The sequence below is a fragment of the Cotesia typhae genome, unplaced genomic scaffold (assembly GCF_013202065.1).
Source record: "Cotesia typhae breed Kobodo isofemale line unplaced genomic scaffold, CoteBio_Ctyphae contig_69, whole genome shotgun sequence".
Taxonomy (NCBI): domain Eukaryota; kingdom Metazoa; phylum Arthropoda; class Insecta; order Hymenoptera; family Braconidae; genus Cotesia; species Cotesia typhae.
This window is the reverse complement of record NW_027423763.1, coordinates 228,427-246,676: the sequence shown is the minus strand read 5'-3', so window position 1 is coordinate 246,676 and position 18,250 is coordinate 228,427. Positions and strand designations below refer to the sequence as shown.

The 18,250-nt window shown below is 31.4% G+C and overlaps 6 protein-coding genes and 1 pseudogene across 7 annotated transcripts; 4 read left to right on the top strand and 3 right to left on the bottom strand.

Moving 5' to 3' along the window:
• The first annotated feature begins 123 nt into the window (after positions 1–123).
• Positions 124–559, top strand: LOC141532902 (histone H2A-like; annotated as a pseudogene).
• A 759-nt stretch (positions 560–1,318) lies between these two features.
• LOC141532905 (histone H4) lies at positions 1,319–1,746 on the bottom strand. The gene has a single exon (XM_074251504.1). It carries the CDS (start codon positions 1,681–1,683, stop codon positions 1,372–1,374), a length of 312 nt encoding a protein of 103 aa, XP_074107605.1. The 5' UTR covers positions 1,684–1,746; the 3' UTR covers positions 1,319–1,371.
• A 261-nt stretch (positions 1,747–2,007) lies between these two features.
• On the top strand, positions 2,008–3,673 carry LOC141532900 (COMM domain-containing protein 3). Of its 2 annotated transcripts, XM_074251500.1 has the most exons (4): positions 2,008–2,411; positions 2,493–2,875; positions 2,975–3,252; positions 3,372–3,673. In XM_074251500.1, the coding sequence occupies exons 2-4, from the start codon at positions 2,737–2,739 to the stop codon at positions 3,564–3,566; spliced, it is 612 nt and encodes a 203-aa protein (XP_074107601.1). In that variant the 5' UTR covers positions 2,008–2,411; positions 2,493–2,736; the 3' UTR covers positions 3,567–3,673. The 2 variants fall into 2 exon arrangements, with proteins under 2 accessions (XP_074107601.1, XP_074107600.1); XM_074251499.1 differs by having other exon boundaries at positions 2,008–2,875.
• A 597-nt stretch (positions 3,674–4,270) lies between these two features.
• LOC141532888 (uncharacterized) lies at positions 4,271–10,884 on the top strand. The gene is made up of 4 exons (XM_074251479.1): positions 4,271–4,895; positions 4,963–5,102; positions 5,199–5,351; positions 5,925–10,884. The coding sequence occupies exons 2-4, from the start codon at positions 4,964–4,966 to the stop codon at positions 10,115–10,117; spliced, it is 4,485 nt and encodes a 1,494-aa protein (XP_074107580.1). The 5' UTR covers positions 4,271–4,895; position 4,963; the 3' UTR covers positions 10,118–10,884.
• A 206-nt stretch (positions 10,885–11,090) lies between these two features.
• Positions 11,091–12,470, bottom strand: LOC141532901 (60S ribosome subunit biogenesis protein NIP7 homolog). Its single transcript, XM_074251501.1, has 4 exons — positions 12,311–12,470; positions 12,002–12,227; positions 11,376–11,516; positions 11,091–11,282 (listed from the first exon to the last, which is right to left on the bottom strand). Exons 1-4 carry the CDS (start codon positions 12,364–12,366, stop codon positions 11,163–11,165), a joined length of 543 nt encoding a protein of 180 aa, XP_074107602.1. The 5' UTR covers positions 12,367–12,470; the 3' UTR covers positions 11,091–11,162.
• A 184-nt stretch (positions 12,471–12,654) lies between these two features.
• Positions 12,655–15,257, bottom strand: Mbo (nuclear pore complex protein Nup88). Its single transcript, XM_074251490.1, has 2 exons — positions 15,121–15,257; positions 12,655–15,058 (listed from the first exon to the last, which is right to left on the bottom strand). The coding sequence occupies exon 2, from the start codon at positions 14,986–14,988 to the stop codon at positions 12,778–12,780; it is 2,211 nt and encodes a 736-aa protein (XP_074107591.1). The 5' UTR covers positions 14,989–15,058; positions 15,121–15,257; the 3' UTR covers positions 12,655–12,777.
• A 783-nt stretch (positions 15,258–16,040) lies between these two features.
• LOC141532898 (protein LSM12) lies at positions 16,041–18,250 on the top strand. The gene is made up of 3 exons (XM_074251496.1): positions 16,041–16,200; positions 16,482–16,858; positions 17,978–18,250. The coding sequence occupies exons 1-3, from the start codon at positions 16,080–16,082 to the stop codon at positions 18,077–18,079; spliced, it is 600 nt and encodes a 199-aa protein (XP_074107597.1). The 5' UTR covers positions 16,041–16,079; the 3' UTR covers positions 18,080–18,250.

The following is an 18,250-nucleotide window of genomic DNA, read 5'->3' as shown; positions in this document are numbered from 1 at the left end:
TCGTCTGCTTGCATTAGCTCGGAAGGTCCTATCAAAAATTGATATCCTTCGTTTTTTTTCGGGCTGCAGTATAATTTCCAGACTGCGCGTCAGTCAGTATATTTGTGACTCGTTTTCTATTCCTCCTAAAACTCAATCATGTCCGGTCGTGGTAAAGGTGGTAAAGTAAAGGGAAAGTCAGACTCGTTCCAGCCGCGCCGGGCTCCAGTTCCCGATGGGTCGTATCCATCGTATGTTGCGTAAAGGAAACTACGCAGAACGTGTTGATGCTGGTGTTCCAGTCTACCTCGCCGCTGTTATAGAATACCTGGCCGCTGAAGTCTTGGAGTTGGCTGGTAACGCCGCTCGTGACAACAAAAAGACTAGAATCATCCCACGTCATCTTCAGTTGGCCATCCGTAACGACGAAGAGTTGAACAAACTTCTTTCTGGAGTTACCATCGCTCAAGGTGTCTTACCCAATATCCAGGCTGTTTTTTTGCCCAAAAAGACTGAAAAAAGCAACTCTTAAATGTAATTATTCAATTCAATTCGAATGGCCCTTTTCAGGGCCACCAAATTTTTCAATACGTAAAATACTTTTTAATTTTATTTTCATTATTGCCATGATTTAATTATAATTTATTTTATTTACTTAGCATTAAACGTTAAATAATTTCAAGTGTTCACACATTTATTATTCAAATTTAATTGAAATGAAACAGTGTGTTACTAAATATATCATTATGTGTTATGAAAAATATTCAAGTTATTTGACTGACAATATTGAAAGATTTCTTAATTATGAATTCGCTTTTCATATTATTTAAACTTAGAATCTGTAAAATATCCTCAAATTTTATCCAAAATTTTTAATAATCAATTCATAACAAATTTTGATTGATTTAAACAAAAAAATAAAATTTTATACAAAGCTTTTATTACTTAAAACAAAATGAATTAGAATTTCATATAATTTCGACATCAGTAAATTAATTTTTTTTTTTTTTTTTTTTTTTTTCCATTTCAATTTATTCATTTATTTATTTCAATTCAATTCATTGAATAATGTTCTTTTTTCGATTTATTGAAATTTATTATAGTTATATTTTTAGTAATCGATTGTGAAAATTACAGAATATAACCTTATTGTCTTTACTATCAAGTATAGTATTTACCAGTTTTATTGTTGGTAAGCATAAAACCAGCCGCAACTGTGGATGTGCAATGGTATAAATTCAGTTTTAGAACTTAAAATATTTAAATAAGAATCATTAAATGAAATACAATTACTAAAATATAAACAGAATAATTTTCTTAGTATGAAAAATTTAGTGGCCCTGAAAAGGGCCGTTTTGTTTTGGATTGTTGGGGAAAGACGGGACAAAAAAATTAACCTCCAAAACCGTAAAGAGTACGGCCTTGACGTTTCAGTGCGTAGACAACATCCATGGCGGTGACAGTCTTACGCTTGGCGTGCTCGGTGTAGGTAACGGCGTCACGGATTACGTTCTCAAGAAAGACCTTGAGGACACCACGAGTCTCTTCGTAAATCAATCCAGAGATACGTTTGACTCCACCACGACGAGCCAGACGACGGATAGCTGGCTTGGTGATACCTTGGATGTTATCACGAAGAACTTTACGATGACGCTTAGCACCCCCTTTACCCAATCCTTTACCTCCCTTACCGCGACCAGTCATGTTGAAGAGTTGAAGATTAGAACGAAGCGTACTGGGTGAGGACACTAACGAGAATGCGCTTAGATTGTTAAAGTGGGGATATTTATACACTTTTTTGGATTTACTCCTTCCACTGAAGTTGATTCAGCGAAAGACGAGGACTTTTTACCCCTACTCTTAGAAATCCACCAATAGAAACAACTGAGAGAATTTCTCCCCTAAAAACGGTGCAGATGTTGTGAGCTCAACGAGGAAACTCAGCCGCAACAATGACAGTTACTTCAGCGCCACCTTTCGGAGCAGTGGTCTTTTTTCAGGGAGTGGTTTTTTTTTCTTTTTTTTTTTTTTCCAAATTTTTGCCATGCTAATCAAAATATAAACAAATATAAAACTAAAAGAACGTAACATTAAAATGAATAACTTAGAAACAATTTGAAGGGTTCCAAAACGAAACGGGAAAAATTAAAATAATAAGAAACAAAATATGTTCTATTTTATTTTTTGTACTACGATGAAATGATAAATAAAATGTATTTGATAAGCTCTTACGAAGAGCGGGAACAAAAAGCAAATGTAACACTATGTCATAAACGAATGATAAATAGAGTTAATTTCTAAAAGTAAAAAAAATCTATATCAAAACATTGAAAATAAATCAAGATAAAAACTAGATACTAAAAAAACTAAACTAAACTGCGTATATTGTTAAACAAATAGGAACAGATGAATTAAAAATTGTAGCACCTCAGGTAAAAATCAAAAGATAAATAGATTTTTAAATTAAAAAATTCACCTGGCGGATTAGGAAGATAACCAATATTTTTAATTAGATTATTTAAAGGCCGGCTGAGCGCAACTCTGCAAGGAAAAAAAATAATTTAGAAATTAATTAAGGATACGTTGGATTGTCATACCGAAGGGGATATGTCAAAAAAATGATTGTAAACACACCCATGTACCGCATAACCTAACTATTCGTAGTTACACCCTACAGCTACAACAACAAGTGATTACAATAAATAAATTTACACTGAAGTATATACAATTAAGTTAGATAATTATTTAATTTAAATAATGGAACTACCGGATACGTTGAAAAATAATTTACGTATAATAAAAACATCAGTAAGTGATGAACTATTTGATAAATTGTTGTCGGATTGCAATAACATGTTGATGAATGTCATTATTGACAATTCAAAAGATAAAATGAGTAAGTTAATTATTTATTTATTTATTATGACACTATTATTTATTACTGTAATTAATTTAATTGTAGGAAAAAATAATTAATATTATTTTTTTATTACAGAATTGTCCTGGAGTAGTGACACAAAACCAGAACTATGTAAAGCTATTTACTCCGATTACATTAGTATTATCAAAGAAGCTGCGAGAAATAACTACGATCCCGAAAATTTGTCAGATTATTTGCAAACAACTGGAATATTCAACCATACACAGATACAAAAATTGTGCCAGATTTATTATAAACAAATAAAAACTCCCATGGTACTGCATTTGAGTAGTATTGGAGACAGTCATCAGTGTATTGTTGATATTAATTGGCGATTAGACTGTTGTTTGAAGGTAATATTGTTGTACTGAACTCATCAGACTTTTAATAATTTTTATTAATTAAATTAAAATTAAAAACGTATCAAAAAAAGTGAAAATCAATAATTTATAATATTAATATTTTTTTACAGACAAGCAACAATAATTACATGAATAATTGCATTTATCACATTAAATTAACGACCAAAAGAGGCGGCACAATAAATGATGTTGACTTTACATGTACAATTGAAGGGTTACATGAGTTAGTTTACAAAATAAAAGACATTGTAAGGCACATGGAGAAATTAGTGCAACGTAATTGTGGAGATAAGGCCTTAAAATAATGTCACTAAGAATTAACAATAATTTGATAATTTTTTATTATCTTGTAATTTTTACTGTATATTTTGTAATTTGTTATATACTTTAATATAAGTCATTTTGAATGATATCTTCTTTGTTTTATACTCATGTGAATATTAAATTTTATGCTGAAAAGATATCGCGTTCCAGATGATGACTTACAGATATTAATTTTATAAATTTAATTAAAAAGTTTCACATGTGAAAATTAATAAAAATTACAATTTAAAATTTTTATTGTAATTAATTTGTTTAAAAAATGAAAAGTAATGCAATTATCTAAAATAGTATAATTATCAATAAAAATTAAATTAGCCGTCTTCTAAAAATTTTTATACTTAATTTTATTGAAAAAATTGTTACAAAAAAATTAAAACAAATAAATTATAGCAAAAAAAATTATTAAAAAAATGGACTTGTAGAAATTTTAATAAATTAAAAATGCAATTTTTTAAAAATAATTTTTTTGTTAAAGAAAATGAAAAAATTATCAAGTGACAGCTGACTTTAATGTCGTGTAGTAGAAAAGTCGAAAACTAGAGGTTAAAAAAAATTATCAAGTTGCGCCAAATAATTTTTTTGGCAACACCAAAAATTATTAACTTCTTTATCAACTAGAGGTCCTCGTTTTCCTGGAGCGCCTCTACCAACACTAAAACATATTGTTTATCCGCCATTTTGTATATCGCTCTGGTTCACCGTATATAGTACTGAGTTTATTAGTGTCCATAATAAATTTCTCATAATCGAAAAAACACAAAATATTTGACTCATATTACCTCTTGATCATTACAAAATCGTTAGTTTTTACATAAATATGAACAACTATTTACATTGACAACCTTGAGTGATTGTATTTAATAATTGAAACAATAATAACAGAGCTACAATAATTATTACAATAATGTTTAGCATTAAAAAATTTTTAACGCGCATGACGTAGAGCTGAGCGATGAAAAAAAAAATTTTCAAGCGGTGACTCCATAAATATAATACACATACGTCTATTATTATTTTAATTGTGATTGAGGTGCTTAACAAGTAGTTTTCGAGTGTTATCACTTATTTAGCCTCTTTTATTACTTTTATTATTATTATTTTTCTCTACAATGTTATCATAACAGCACTGCACCTCTTCAACGTGATAATAGTGGCTATTATTATTGGATTTGTACATAAACAATTGAAAAATTTTAAAACATTGTTATTGTTTTAAATTTAACTACGAAAATGTGTCATTAATTTAACCATTATTAATCATGAGAAGAATTGTTGAATTTTAAACAAATTTTTTAGTAATAAACATTTATGTGAGTACACTATAATTAATTTATAAGTTATAATTTAATTAATTAATTTTGTGGTTTTTATTTATAGAATGTCCGGACAAAGTGGAGGCGGTGACGGCGGCGGCGGTGGAAGAATTCGCTTAGCAAATTTAAATGATCAGTTGACGTGTAAATTGTGTAATGGGTATTTTATCGATGCTACAACAATTATTGAATGCTTACACTCGTGTATGTATTTTAAATTTACTTATTTTGTGTTTTGGAGTAGTTATTCAATTTACACGGAATTTGTGGTTATGATTTATGTTTCTTTTTTTTTTCTAGTTTGCCGCAGCTGTATTGTCAAGTATTTGGAGAGTAATAAATACTGTCCAATATGTGAGGTCCAAGTACACAAAAGTAAACCGTTACTTAACATAAGACCTGATCATACATTACAGGATATTGTTTACAAGTTGGTGCCCGGATGTTATCAAAGTAAATATTTTTTATTTTTTTACTTTTAAAAATTATTTAGTTTGTTGGAAAAAATACAGGGTTAAAATATTTTATTATTACAAAGCTTTTTAACCAGTAAGGATGTAGTTATCGTCGCATCTACGGAATTTAAAAAATTTTTATTTTAAAGATTTTTTTAGCCGGGTTAAAAAAAAAACAGTAAGAATTGTGAAAAAATTTTCAATCAGTCGCCATTTTTTTTCAAAATGAAAATTTTAAAAATTGTTTTGATTTATAATTCAAAAACTTACAGAAATCAATTACTGTATCATTGAATAATTATAACATATGCATATTACTCATAATAAATTTAAAAAATAAAAATTAAAAAATCTATTAAAATTGTACCAAAACGTTTAATCTATAATTTAATTTCTAAATTATTAAATTTTAATAAATAATTTTAAAAAAAATTTTTTTTATGATTTTTTCAGAAACAGAACAGAAACAAAAAAAAATAGAAATAATTTTAAATCAAATAAAAACTTATTACTCAAGCTTTAAATAATTTTTCTCAACTCAATATTTGCTAACAATTTTTTTTCCTTCTAGATGAAATGCGATGTCGCAGAGAATTTTACGAAAAACACCCAGATGCTCAGCTATCAACAATGTCACCAGAGGCACGGGGTGAGCCAATAGAATCTCACATCTACTCGCCGGACGAAGTGTTGACTCTCTCCCTAGAGTATTACAACCCTAATTACACCGACACCGCAGGCGTTGGAGTAGTGATACCTCTGAACGAAACAAAAGAATTAACAGCAGCGTCAATATCGTCAAGCGCGGAGTCAGGAACTGATATCGGGTCGAACGAAACCTTGCCCCGGCGGTACCTGCGCTGTCCCGCAGCAGTAACAGTGTTTCATCTGCAAAAACTAATCCGCGCAAAAAACGGGCTCAGCGACGTGCATCGCGTGGACATAATGTACAAAGAGGAGTCGCTATGCAGTAATTACACGCTGATGGACGTGATGTATATCTACCACTGGAGACGAAAAGTCCCCCTACATTTGAGCTACCGCATATTCGAGTCATCGCCCAAGCGTCTGAAGCTCTCCGACGACAATGTTGAGTACCGCGAGTCGCTTTCCAAATCCGGAATTGACTTTGTTCCCACATCGACGTCTGCGACGTCCACATCTTCAACTTCGTCGTCTGGCGCGTCAACCTCACCGACGAGCAAAGATTCTATCAAGAGTGAGAACAAAAAGGACGAATGGAAAGAAGTACAGCTAAAAATTTCCGAAACTGGGGAGACCAGTGTCACTGTGATCACCAATTCGGATTTGAAAAAATTGTCTAAATCAGGATCTGCTACTTATTCGCGTGATTCTCAGAATAAAAATTCAGTCAAGGCGGAACCGGCTGTCGACACGAATTCTAAAATCAAAAAAGAGGACAAGCCCTTGGAAGAGTCCAACAGCAAACCCAACAACAATGAAGCGTCTGTTAAGCCAGAGAAAGACAAGAATAAAAATGACAAAAGCGAAACAGCTCCTACCACTGCTGGTGGCTCTAAAATAGATGCGCTGAGTGTTAAATTACAATTCCAGCCAAAAGTAGGCCAGGTTAACAACACATACTCCAAAAGGACGCCAAAAGACAAGGCTAAAGTTACGATTACTGAAAACAAATTGCTGAAAAAATCAGACGCACGATTGTTAACCGATGGTCAAAAAGCAAAAGCTGGTGAGAAAAATCGTGGAGCTGCGAGTTCAAGCACCCCTACGATGACCAATACAAAGCCTCTGACGTTTACTCTGGTGTCGTTTCCTCCCCAGAAAAATACTGAAGACAAAGAACCTCCTGCGAACAAACGCAAGAATGATGTTAATTATAATCAAAGATCTGGATTAACAATAACGACAACAACTTGCACTTCTTCATTTTCTTCTATTTGTACTGTGGCGAGTGGAAAAAATTCACGGCAAAATTCGTCAAATGAAGCTAACGCTGAAGCTAGTACGCACGCTCAGAAAAGTTCACATCCTCTTTTTCCGTACACTGTTCAAGATTTAGTTTCAAACGCTAAGAAGTCGGGTACGAAACCAAACGAATCGCCGCTGCACACTCCCACTGTCACTTATTCAATAACAACAGCCTCTACGACCACATCATCATCATCGGCGAGCTCTGGAAGTGGAGGTAAGACTCCAATTTACACGAGTCCATGCAATAACAAAAGCAACGATGTAAATAGTAATTCAAGTAAATTAAATAGTAATAGTAGTAGTAATAGTATTAATAATATAAATCAAAGTGGAGGAAGCACGATAGTTGTGCCACCGTGCCCCGATGCGATACCAATAGCGCTGATGAAGCCGACGGTTCGTAAGACAGAGATACTTACCAAAGGAACAAATCTCAATGAGATATGCGCTAAAATCGGTGGTAATGCTGCTGCTTCGGTAACAAACACGTCGTCTGCTTCTACGGGAGCTACTCCGTCGTCGTCGTCGTCATCTTCATCGCCGTCAGGCTCGAAAATAAATGATATTTGTGCTAAAATCGGTGAAAATACCAAGGAGAAAAATAGCAGACTAGAAACAAAATCACGTCCTGAGATTCCGGATTTGCTGAAGATTACCAAGAAATCAATGTCATCCACTAATACTAATGATATCAACACAAATGCGCTGATAAAGCACATTGCTAATATACCTAACATACCGATTTACACACCAAGTTTGTCGGTATCTGAACTGAGGAACAATTCAGGCAGTGGTAGTACGACCTACTCGAGAGATTATTTAAAAATGTCACTGTCTACGCCGAGTATCACTGTAACTACGACAACATCCACGTCGCCTAGTACTAATCCGACGCCCGCAACGTCGTCTATCACCATAACACCAGCTTCGTCTATGGTTATCACCGCAACTTCTACTCAGCAACAAAACGCGAGTTTTCAGCGCAAGAGAGCTACGTCGAAGAACAATACTGGAAACAGTAACAGTGGCAGTGGAACCAGTTCGATGAGTAACTACAAAACACTCCGTGAACCACCCAAGTCTTGGAATCCTTCATTGTCCAAGAACAATTACGTTGCTGCGAAGAATCAAGCTGCTAAGGAAATGCAGAACCAAACGCAGGCGATTAATGCTGGCTCGGAACAAAGTGACGGGAAGTCAATAGCCTCCAAGCCAGCTAAGATATTCAAAATGCGAAACGTACCTAGATTTTTGGGCAACCCCGCGTCTGGAGTTAAGCCGATGTACAATATCGAGTCTAAAGACAAAGATTCATCGTCTTCTTTGTCAGCAACTGGAAACACAAAGGTCAATTCCAGCGGATTGAGTATGACTAAAATAGATCCTAAGACTCTGTCACCGATAACGATAACATCTCGTGCTAATACTAATTCTCCGATAATAACACCGCCGCCTTATTCACCAAATACATCGAGTAGTTACCAAAACACCCCGTTTTCACGCGGTGGCGCTAGTGGCAGTACCGGTGGTAGTAATACCAGCGGTATTAATACTCCTTTGTCACCACGTAATTCTCCAGTTAATTTATTGTCAACTAGTCCATTTATACCTTCACAGACACCAAATACAAATCCACGATTAATTTACACTCATTTTCATCCCCCAGTGCAACCACCACCGCAATATTCAAACGCTGACTTGGTTAGGTTCTCTACAAATCCATTGATAAGGACTAATTTGAGCTGCTTGCCAGCAGCGCCACCCAACGCTGCGTTCCACAGCAGCTTACCGCCAGCTATTAGCAAGTTCTTTCAACGGACAACTAGTTACATACCGCACACCACCACTGTGACTTATTCTCAGCAAGGATTAACGAGTCAGTCGGTGGCTATTCAGAGAATAATGCCTAATATGAATAACTTCACCACTGCTTCTTCATCTTCGTTGACATCAACCTCGAGCAAGACATCAAAAACTACTGCTGTTGCTAACTCACAGAGCTTCAACTCGGCTAAGACTGAGTCCAACAGAGAAATCGGTCATTTAATAAAAACCACTGAAAATAGTGCGTTCAATCTTTCTACTGCGGTTTCTACTGTTTCAACAGTTACCACTACTTCTATCAGCAGTTTAAGCACCAGCTCGAGTAGTAATTATGCCTCGGATTTGTCGAAGAACTCGCCGACAAAAGGATCAGAGGTTAAGAGCACTCAGAGTGGGAGTAAAAATGTGCCTTGTGACAGTAGCAGTAAAGGTAAAACTGATGGTAAAGAAGAACTGAAGAAAGACGATAAAGACCAAGACAAAGATCAGGACAAGGAGAAAGATGAAAGAAAGGAGGATAATGTACAGCTGGATAAAGGTAATAAAGACAAAGATCAGGATAAAACTGAAGAAATTAAGGAAGAAAATAAACCTGAGGATGAAAAAGCTGAAGAAGAAATAAACAAAGCGAAGAAAAAGGTTAAGGATGAGAAGAAACCGATCAAGAGGCTTAAAAAAGATGAAGAGGAGGAGAAAAAAAATGATAATGACTCCAAAGAAGAAGTCAAGGAAGAGTTGAAGGTCAATGGAAGTTCTACGTCAACTTCTAGCGGCTCTGCTGCTGCTGAGTCTGCTGAGAAAAGTGAAGAACTAACGGCTAAAGAGAGCAATTCCGTTAAGGATGATACTGCGGCTCCTGTCGCGAGTAATGATCAGGAGGAGACGAATGAAGCTGGTGATAAGGAAAAAAAAAACACAGAGTTAGATGAATCAAATAACAAAAATAAAGAAGTTAAAGTTAATAAATCTACTCTTAATAGCGAGTGATAAAGGACATTTTAATTTTATTTAATTACTTAGAATTTTTATTAACATAATGGAGGAAACACAAGATTATATATAAATATATAAATATATATATATATTAGTTTACATAACTATTATTTTTAAATTGTCTAATGAGTAAATTGAAAATCCGGCGCGTGTGCAATTATTTGATGTACGCGTGCATTTTTTAAATAATTAATGGATTTATCATTGATCAAGTAGACGGTATGATATAATTGGTAATTAATAATGAATTATCCTCTGGTGTAAAGGCTTGTAAATTAATGTAAATATTACACGCAAGGATGACAGATAATTTTTACACGTCGTAGAATAGTTTATATTATACTTTGGGGGGCTTTTTACGATTTTATTTTTTTAATTAGATTTTCTTGCTATTGATTAATTTGTAATTTTTTATTTTTTGTTTGCTGGATAAATGCTTGGGAGTTGATAGTGTTGTATACACACTTATATTAGTTTATTGATTACAATTATTGTATGACAAGTAAAATTACAAGTAATTAGTGATTATGATTGCGTTGATACGTACTCATTAGCAACAGATGTACACATTTATTAATGAATTTTATTATAATTTATATTTAATATAAATAATTGAACATATTAACATAATTATCTTTTTTTTAATCACACATTTACACTTGATTATATCAAATGCAATGTAAATTATGTCCGAATTTAAATGATATGTAATAATGATTAACTGTGTGTGATTTCATAATAAAATATTATACAAATTTAAATATCAATTTTTTTTTATTTGTCTATTTACCTTTTTTTTTATGGATGTTTTAGTTTGATTAATTATTGAATTACAATTTTATAAAATATATAAAAAATTGACGATTTATTTAAATTAAAAAAAAATTTTTTTTTAATTGATTCTCTGCTTCAAATTCAATATATCTAGTTTAGTTAGAAGAGTATTAAAAAGAGAAAATAGTGTAAATATTTTTTCAGAATTGAAGTTTTATTTACAAGTACTTATTGGATAAAAAAAATTTTTTATTTGAAAAATAACTTATAATAAATTGTCTTCAGAACGAATATATTCCCCAATATCCGACTGGTGATAGCACACAATAGAAATAGGATCTGCGTTGGGAATCTCATTGCTACTTTTAGAAGTCACACCAAAACCCTTAAAAAGAAAGAAAAATTATTATAAATTTTTGTATTTAAAAAATATTATTGTCGCAAAACATTTATGTTTTAAATAAATAAAAATATTCACCAAAGGTACATCATTCATGGAATATATTACAACTCCTTGATGATGAGGAGTGTTTTCAGTTATTTTTCCTAAGCCACCTTTTGTTATGTTATGGCCGTAGAGGAACTGTTGCTCCGCTGCTGGTTTCAACCAGATTTTGTGCTGCAAAAATTTATCAAAGTTAGTCAGCTGATAAAATAAAAATTTTAAGTACGTAGCTGAAATTAGCAAAGTTCTATCAATTTTTAGATTTTTATAAAAAATATTTTTTTTTAAATTACATTAATAATTTTTTGACACATTTACAAGTGAAATTTTTCAGAAAAAAAATTTTTTGTCATCATTACGGCACATTTTGCAGCAATTTCAAAGTAATAAATAATTCATAATTAATTAGAAAAAACTTTCTAAATAAAAGTTGTGAGAAATTAAATTTTTCTAAAAATTATTTATTTTTTGTAGAAAACTGAATTTTCTAAAATATTTAACTGAAAAATTTTTTTATACTACCAATATTTTCACTGTAATATCAAAAACTTTTTCAAATGATTCAAGAATCATTTTTTTATATTTTTATTTGTCAAAAAAATCTAAAAATTATCAGATAGCTAATTTTAGTATTATTTTTTGGAAAAAAAAATAATTACCTGGGCATAAGGAGCTAAATAATTCAATGCGGTAATATGGAGCATAAATTTTCCTGATTTCGTGAATTTACCAATGCAAGTTCCAAAACTCACAAGGTTATCTGGAGCAACAGTCGCAGCGAGTGCTAATATTTTTTCAGAGACATAATAAACGCGGCCTTTTTTTTCTCTAAAGCAATAAATTCCATCTGGCCGGTCAACTAAAATTTTAACATTGTCTCCAATACTGTTAACAAATAAAAAAAATAAGTTAGTAATGTAAATTAATTATTATAATGATTGTAATGTTAGAGTAATTAAAATATTTACTATTTTGCTAGTTTTTCAAAAACTAATTTTGTTCTATCTTCAGTTAATCGCCTCATTATTAATTAAAATTTTTTTTATATCTTACTTAACAATATTATTAAAAAATAATTTTTGAGTGGAAACACAGTCACGTGTGAACATTAAAATAAATATAAATGAGGAAACATAACCTAAAATAACAATACAGATGGCGCGTTGAGTTTTAAATTTGAGCGGGAAAAATTTGAAATTTGAACGAATTTTAAATTGATAAATTATAAATAAAATATTAAAATTAATTATATAAGACAAAACTAACTAAAAAAATCTGGTAATTATTTATAAGTAGGGTCCACGATTTTACAAAAAAATTTATTAAATTTTCTAAAAAAAAAAAAAATTACAATTTTTCAAGATTTTAATATAAATTTAATAACTATAATCATTAAATTGTACATTTAATTTAAAAAAAATAAAGATAAATTACTTCAAACTTCTAAATTATCTTCAAGCACTTTAATCTGCCCAATCATATCCTTGAGAGTGATATCCATTTTCTTCAAATTACTCTTAATAACTTCTTCCTGTTTTTCCCCCAAAATCAATTGTGCCTTCTTAACAGCACTGCTATTATTAATTCTACTCTTATCAATCGACTCATTTTTCATCATCTGACTATCAGCTTTGCTCTTCAACCTCTCGAATTTCCCTTTGAATTCATCAACTTGCCCATTAAGTTCCTTCAATTTCATCGCTTCGGACCTCTCAGCAGTCGTCAATTCCTTGTGATTAATCCGCCTCAAAACTTCTCTAGACCTTCTGGTCAGTTCCTCCTGATGCTCCTTAATATCTTCATACCTCTCCGCGAGATGCTGAGCCTTGGAGTGCAATTCAGCTTTAATAAGCATCAAATCATTCAACTCGTTGATCTGATGAATTTTCAAGGCCTTCAAAGCGCGTACTTTCTTGCTAATTTCATTCCTAACACGGTCATGCTTAACAAAATAATTACTGCGCAGGACATTGGTCGCCTGGTCCAGCAGCTCAAAGCATTCTTTTCCATTCAAAGAAGAACTTACATTCAATTTAGTAATAGGCTGCGAAATCGAATCATGCTTCAACAAATTTCTTACATGATTTTCAAACGATTCCCGAGTGATAACTTTGTTAAAATTAATAACCGGTTCGTCGCTGTCAATCGCCGAGGGGCAGTCAAAATCTAAAACAGAAAAATTAACGACAACTCCATTGTACAGCAGAGCGACAACAATAGGCGATGGCTGTTGCAGCAATCCAAATCCTTGAACTGGAGTCGCTTCATTGTCTCCAGTGTGCTTCGTCCGCGTGCAAATTAAATATTGCGATGTCGATGGTTTAATTGAAGTTGGCAAATACAAATCAATTTTGTCTTCAGAACAATTCAGGTAATCCATCAACTGTGATACAGCCGGCAATGTGATCATATGAACACCCGCATTGTGTGTGCAGAAATACCGGCCCTTGTTGCCCCGGTCTCGATGCAAGTTTATCAAGCAACTGTATTTTTTATCACTGTCATTATACAGCAATCCCAACTGCATTTCAATTGTCTCAAAGACAAACAAACCGTCATCAGGCGTATGAAGACTGTAATTAGAACCGTACTCTGACCAACTTTTTCTGCCAAGCTTACTTTGTTCCTGATCTTCCGTTGAAATGATCACTTGGCTGTTGACGGTGTAAGTATTGTTGGATATTAAATTATTGTTCGTTGTACTGGAAGTATCACGCAACAAAATCGCGTGGTGAATTAGACCAGAAGATGTCGCGATTGCAACCACCGGCGGGGTTGTTTGCAGGCAAGTTATCGAGCAGGAATCAACACCGTAGTTGTCATATGACGAAGGGTAGATCGACAACGCACCTTGGACCAATGGTTTATTATTTGAATTCGACAAAGTGTCTCCGTGGATCAAAAGCACTGATCCATCGCCTCTGAGAACCAAAATCGGCCACTCGATGTCACTCCAGTGAGCGGTTTCTTTATCAAAATTCCTTCTCTGTTTGTCAATTGAAATCGACGAGGTTGAAAAGTCAAAGTCGATCGCAGTTTCACCCAGCGACTCAATTATCGCGACTCCGTTCGAGCCAGATGCTAATGGAGTGGGTCCGACTTTCCAGTTTTTAACTAACTTTGGTTTTTGACCCAGCGGGCACTCGAACAGTTGGAAGGAATTATCTGAAGTTAGAACAAGCAAATGTGAGTCATTTGGCGAACCTGGGTGCCAGCGCACGCGGTTTACTTTTGATGATGACAAGTGAGACGTTAAGTGGCTCAGGTTGTGATTCAGGCATGAAATTGACTTCTTTCCGCCTTGAAATAAATTGTTCTTGCCCCACCGGCGAGGCAGCTCCAGCACGACGATTCCTAAGCTGCCCCACAGTACTAATTGTGAGGACACTTCGTTTATTGATATTGATGTTACCTCGAAAATTGGCGGGTCTGTTAGCTGGAAAACTTGATACGCTGATGAGTGGTTGAAGTTGTCGTCGATTATCACTGCGTATAAGCAGCATTTGTCGGCATTCCAAATGTACATTACATTCTCGCGGATCTCGATGATATTGTGTGTCTCCTTGATACTTTTCGGTAAATCATTTTTTAGGGATTTAAATAATTCATGCTCGTTTAATTTTAGTCGATCTGTGCAAGATGCCATTGTTGTTATTAATTGGTGAGTGTTGTTGTTTATTTGAGTACTTGCAGGTATAACCTTACTTTGGAAAAATCTGAAAAAATTTATGTTAGTATGGATTTTTACTAAAAAAAAAGTAAATTACAATATACTTACTATTCATACGCTGATCTTTTTGAGTTAAAAAAAAATTTTTAAATTACTTGATAAAATTCAAAATTTTTGTATGAATAATGCTATAGAAATACTGTACTTGAACTTTACATAGAACACATAACAAATCAGCGGGAATCTGACAATTTTTATGATCTGAAGTTAACTGCTTAGAAAAAAAATTTTATCTGTTTTTTTAAACTTGAAAAAAATTTTAAAGCAAAAGAAAAAATTTCTAAAATTTTTTCGAATATAAAAAAAATAATTTTTTTTTTTTAATCAGTAAAAATTAGTTTTAAGAAAAAAACTTAAAAAATTTTTAAAGTTCAAAATTATTTAAAAAAAAAATTTTTTTTTAATTTCAGATAAAAAAATTTACTAATAAAAAATCATGAAAATAAATTTACCAGATATTTAATAATTTTTAGAATTTTCTTAACAAATAAATTATGTCAAAGAAAATCAGAAAAAAAAATTGACATTTAGAAAATAAAAGATAAAAAATGCAATTTTTTAGGAATAATTTTTTCGGAGCAAATTTTTTTATTAAAAAAAAAAAAAAAAAAAAAAAAAATTGCTAAGAAAAAAAAATCATGCGCAAGTAAGTAATAAGTACAGAATTAACATTCTAAATTTAGAACTGTTAATAAATTAAAATTTAATGATAGTTAAAAAAAAAAATCTAAATAATTTTACAAAAAAAATTTTAAAGATTAAGAAGTAAAATTTTTGATGTTATTATTTTTATTAAAATAGTGAAATTATTTATAAATTTTTGAAAAATTGTCAGATGCGCAAATTCCATGCGCAAATAAACTATTTACCTCTCGCACCATAGGTAGCGTTCCAGACCCATGAAAACAACGCTTATGTTTATACACATTATTAGAAACTACTCCGAAGAGTTATTGCTATATATATCAGATATATATATATCAGAGAGCAAAACATACATACGAAAAATGGCTGGCGTAAGCGACTGGTTTAGCATTGGAAGTACAGTGGCATGTAAAACTTGTTATAAAAAAGATATTGAAGGTGAAGTTTTGGCATTCGATCCACAAACTAAAATGCTAATACTGAGTATCCTTTTTTGAAAAAACAATACTTTTAAGTGTAATGTTTAACCACCAACAACTCTAACAATTAACCGTGTGTACACCAATGTCTGATTGTGTATGTAATGTATAATTGCATGTGTCAGAATGTAAATTTGAAATATTTGACTTAAACAGCAATTAATTGTTAGAATTGTTTTATTATAAATATTTAAATTTGTTATTATATTTTTTAGTTATTAATTAATTAATTGTAAGTTGTAGTTTATAAGTCACAGAATTTAAATTCCTTAGCTTGTTACTCAGAATGCCCATCATCTTCTGGGAGACCATCTGTGCATGATGTAAATATAGTTAATTTATCATTGGTATCAGATGTGCAAGTCAAAAGAGAAGTTAGTCCGACAACAACAGAGCCACCACAAAGTCTTAATTTACAGAGGCTAAACACACGTGTACGTAATCAAGTTGAAGAAAAAAAACGGATGGTAAAAGCTCTGCAGGCCGGAGTTTCACCAGAGGGACAGAAACTTTTTATAGCTATTGCTAAAACAATACAGGAAATAACGTGGTCTGGTCAAGATATTGTTGTATGGGATAATGTTACCATTAGACCACCTTACAAAGTTGATAATGTCCATGGTAATACCGAGTCTAAACCTTATTTACATGTTAGAAAAGTTGTAAGTAGCTTTCTTTGTTTTGTTTTTTTTTTTTATTTTTAGTTGGAGCCATTTTTTTATAATACTAAAATCAGCAGACTTTTCACTAGTTTTTTGGGTAATTATTTACAAGTGGGATCTACTATTTTAATTTTAATTTCTTTTTTTTGAATTGTCCATTTTTTTTTTATTCAATTTTCATTTTTTTTTTTAATTTTGATATATTTTTTTTTTTGAAAAATACATAAAAAAGGACAATTAAAAAAAAAAAAAAAGTGGACTAACACAATTTAAAAAAATTTTACAAATTTATAAATTTTTAAAAAATTGTGATATTTAACTTTTTTTTATTGTTCGTTTTTTTTTCTATTTACTTTTCAAAAAAAAAAAAATATATATATATATATATATATATATATATATATATATATATCAAAAAATGATAAAATAGAAATTTTATCCAAAAACATCAGAGCCAAAGTTTTTTCCAACTTTTAAAGGCAAAAAAACTATCGAAGTATTAATTTTTTTATATTTTCGATATCACCGTCATAAATCCGCCCTAAAAACAAGTAGAATAAAAAAAATGTTTATTTTTCACCTAGATATGGCCAAAAATACGTTTGACTCAACTTGTAAATAATTACCGTTTTTTATTTTATTCAACAAGTTAGTTTTCAAAAAATATTTTTAAAAATTGCTTTGGTTTCTTTTTATTTTTACTTGTAGAACTTGGAAGAAAAAATTTTTGTAATATTTTTTTTGTCAATTAAACTAAAAATTACTAGATATCTATTTAGTTTTTTTTTTTTCATGCTGCGAAGTTTACTTAAACAGAATTATTTCTTTTGTTAAATCGGTGCAAATATTTTATTTAAAAACATTTTTTAAATTGTAATTAAAATTTTTTTTTACTGTATTATTAAGTTGAAAAATTTAACTAAAGTAATTTTTGTAATATTTAAAAATTAATAAGTTATTAGTGAAATTAGTCAAATTCTTTTCGAAATTTTGATTGAGTAAATAATTTTTTTGCTTAAAATTTATTCAATTATAAAAATAGTTCTGAAATGCTTCAACTAAAAGTTACAATTAAAAGCTATAAAATAAAAAAATTAAAGGTTTATTTTAATTTTACAGGTAGAGAAGCATATGAAAGATACAGCAGCTGCCGAAATTCAACAACAATCACAGCAACAGCAAATACAAAAAAATAATAGTAATACTACGCTGCAGCAGTAGTTTAAATTATCACACATACACACAAACAATAATAGAACTTGATTGGTTGAATTTTATGTAAAAAATAACAAATTAAAAAAATTAATAACAAAAATAAAAACGAAATTATAAATTAAATAAAAAAAAACGTGTGTATGTGTTTTCGCAACACGCACACCAAATAAACGTGAA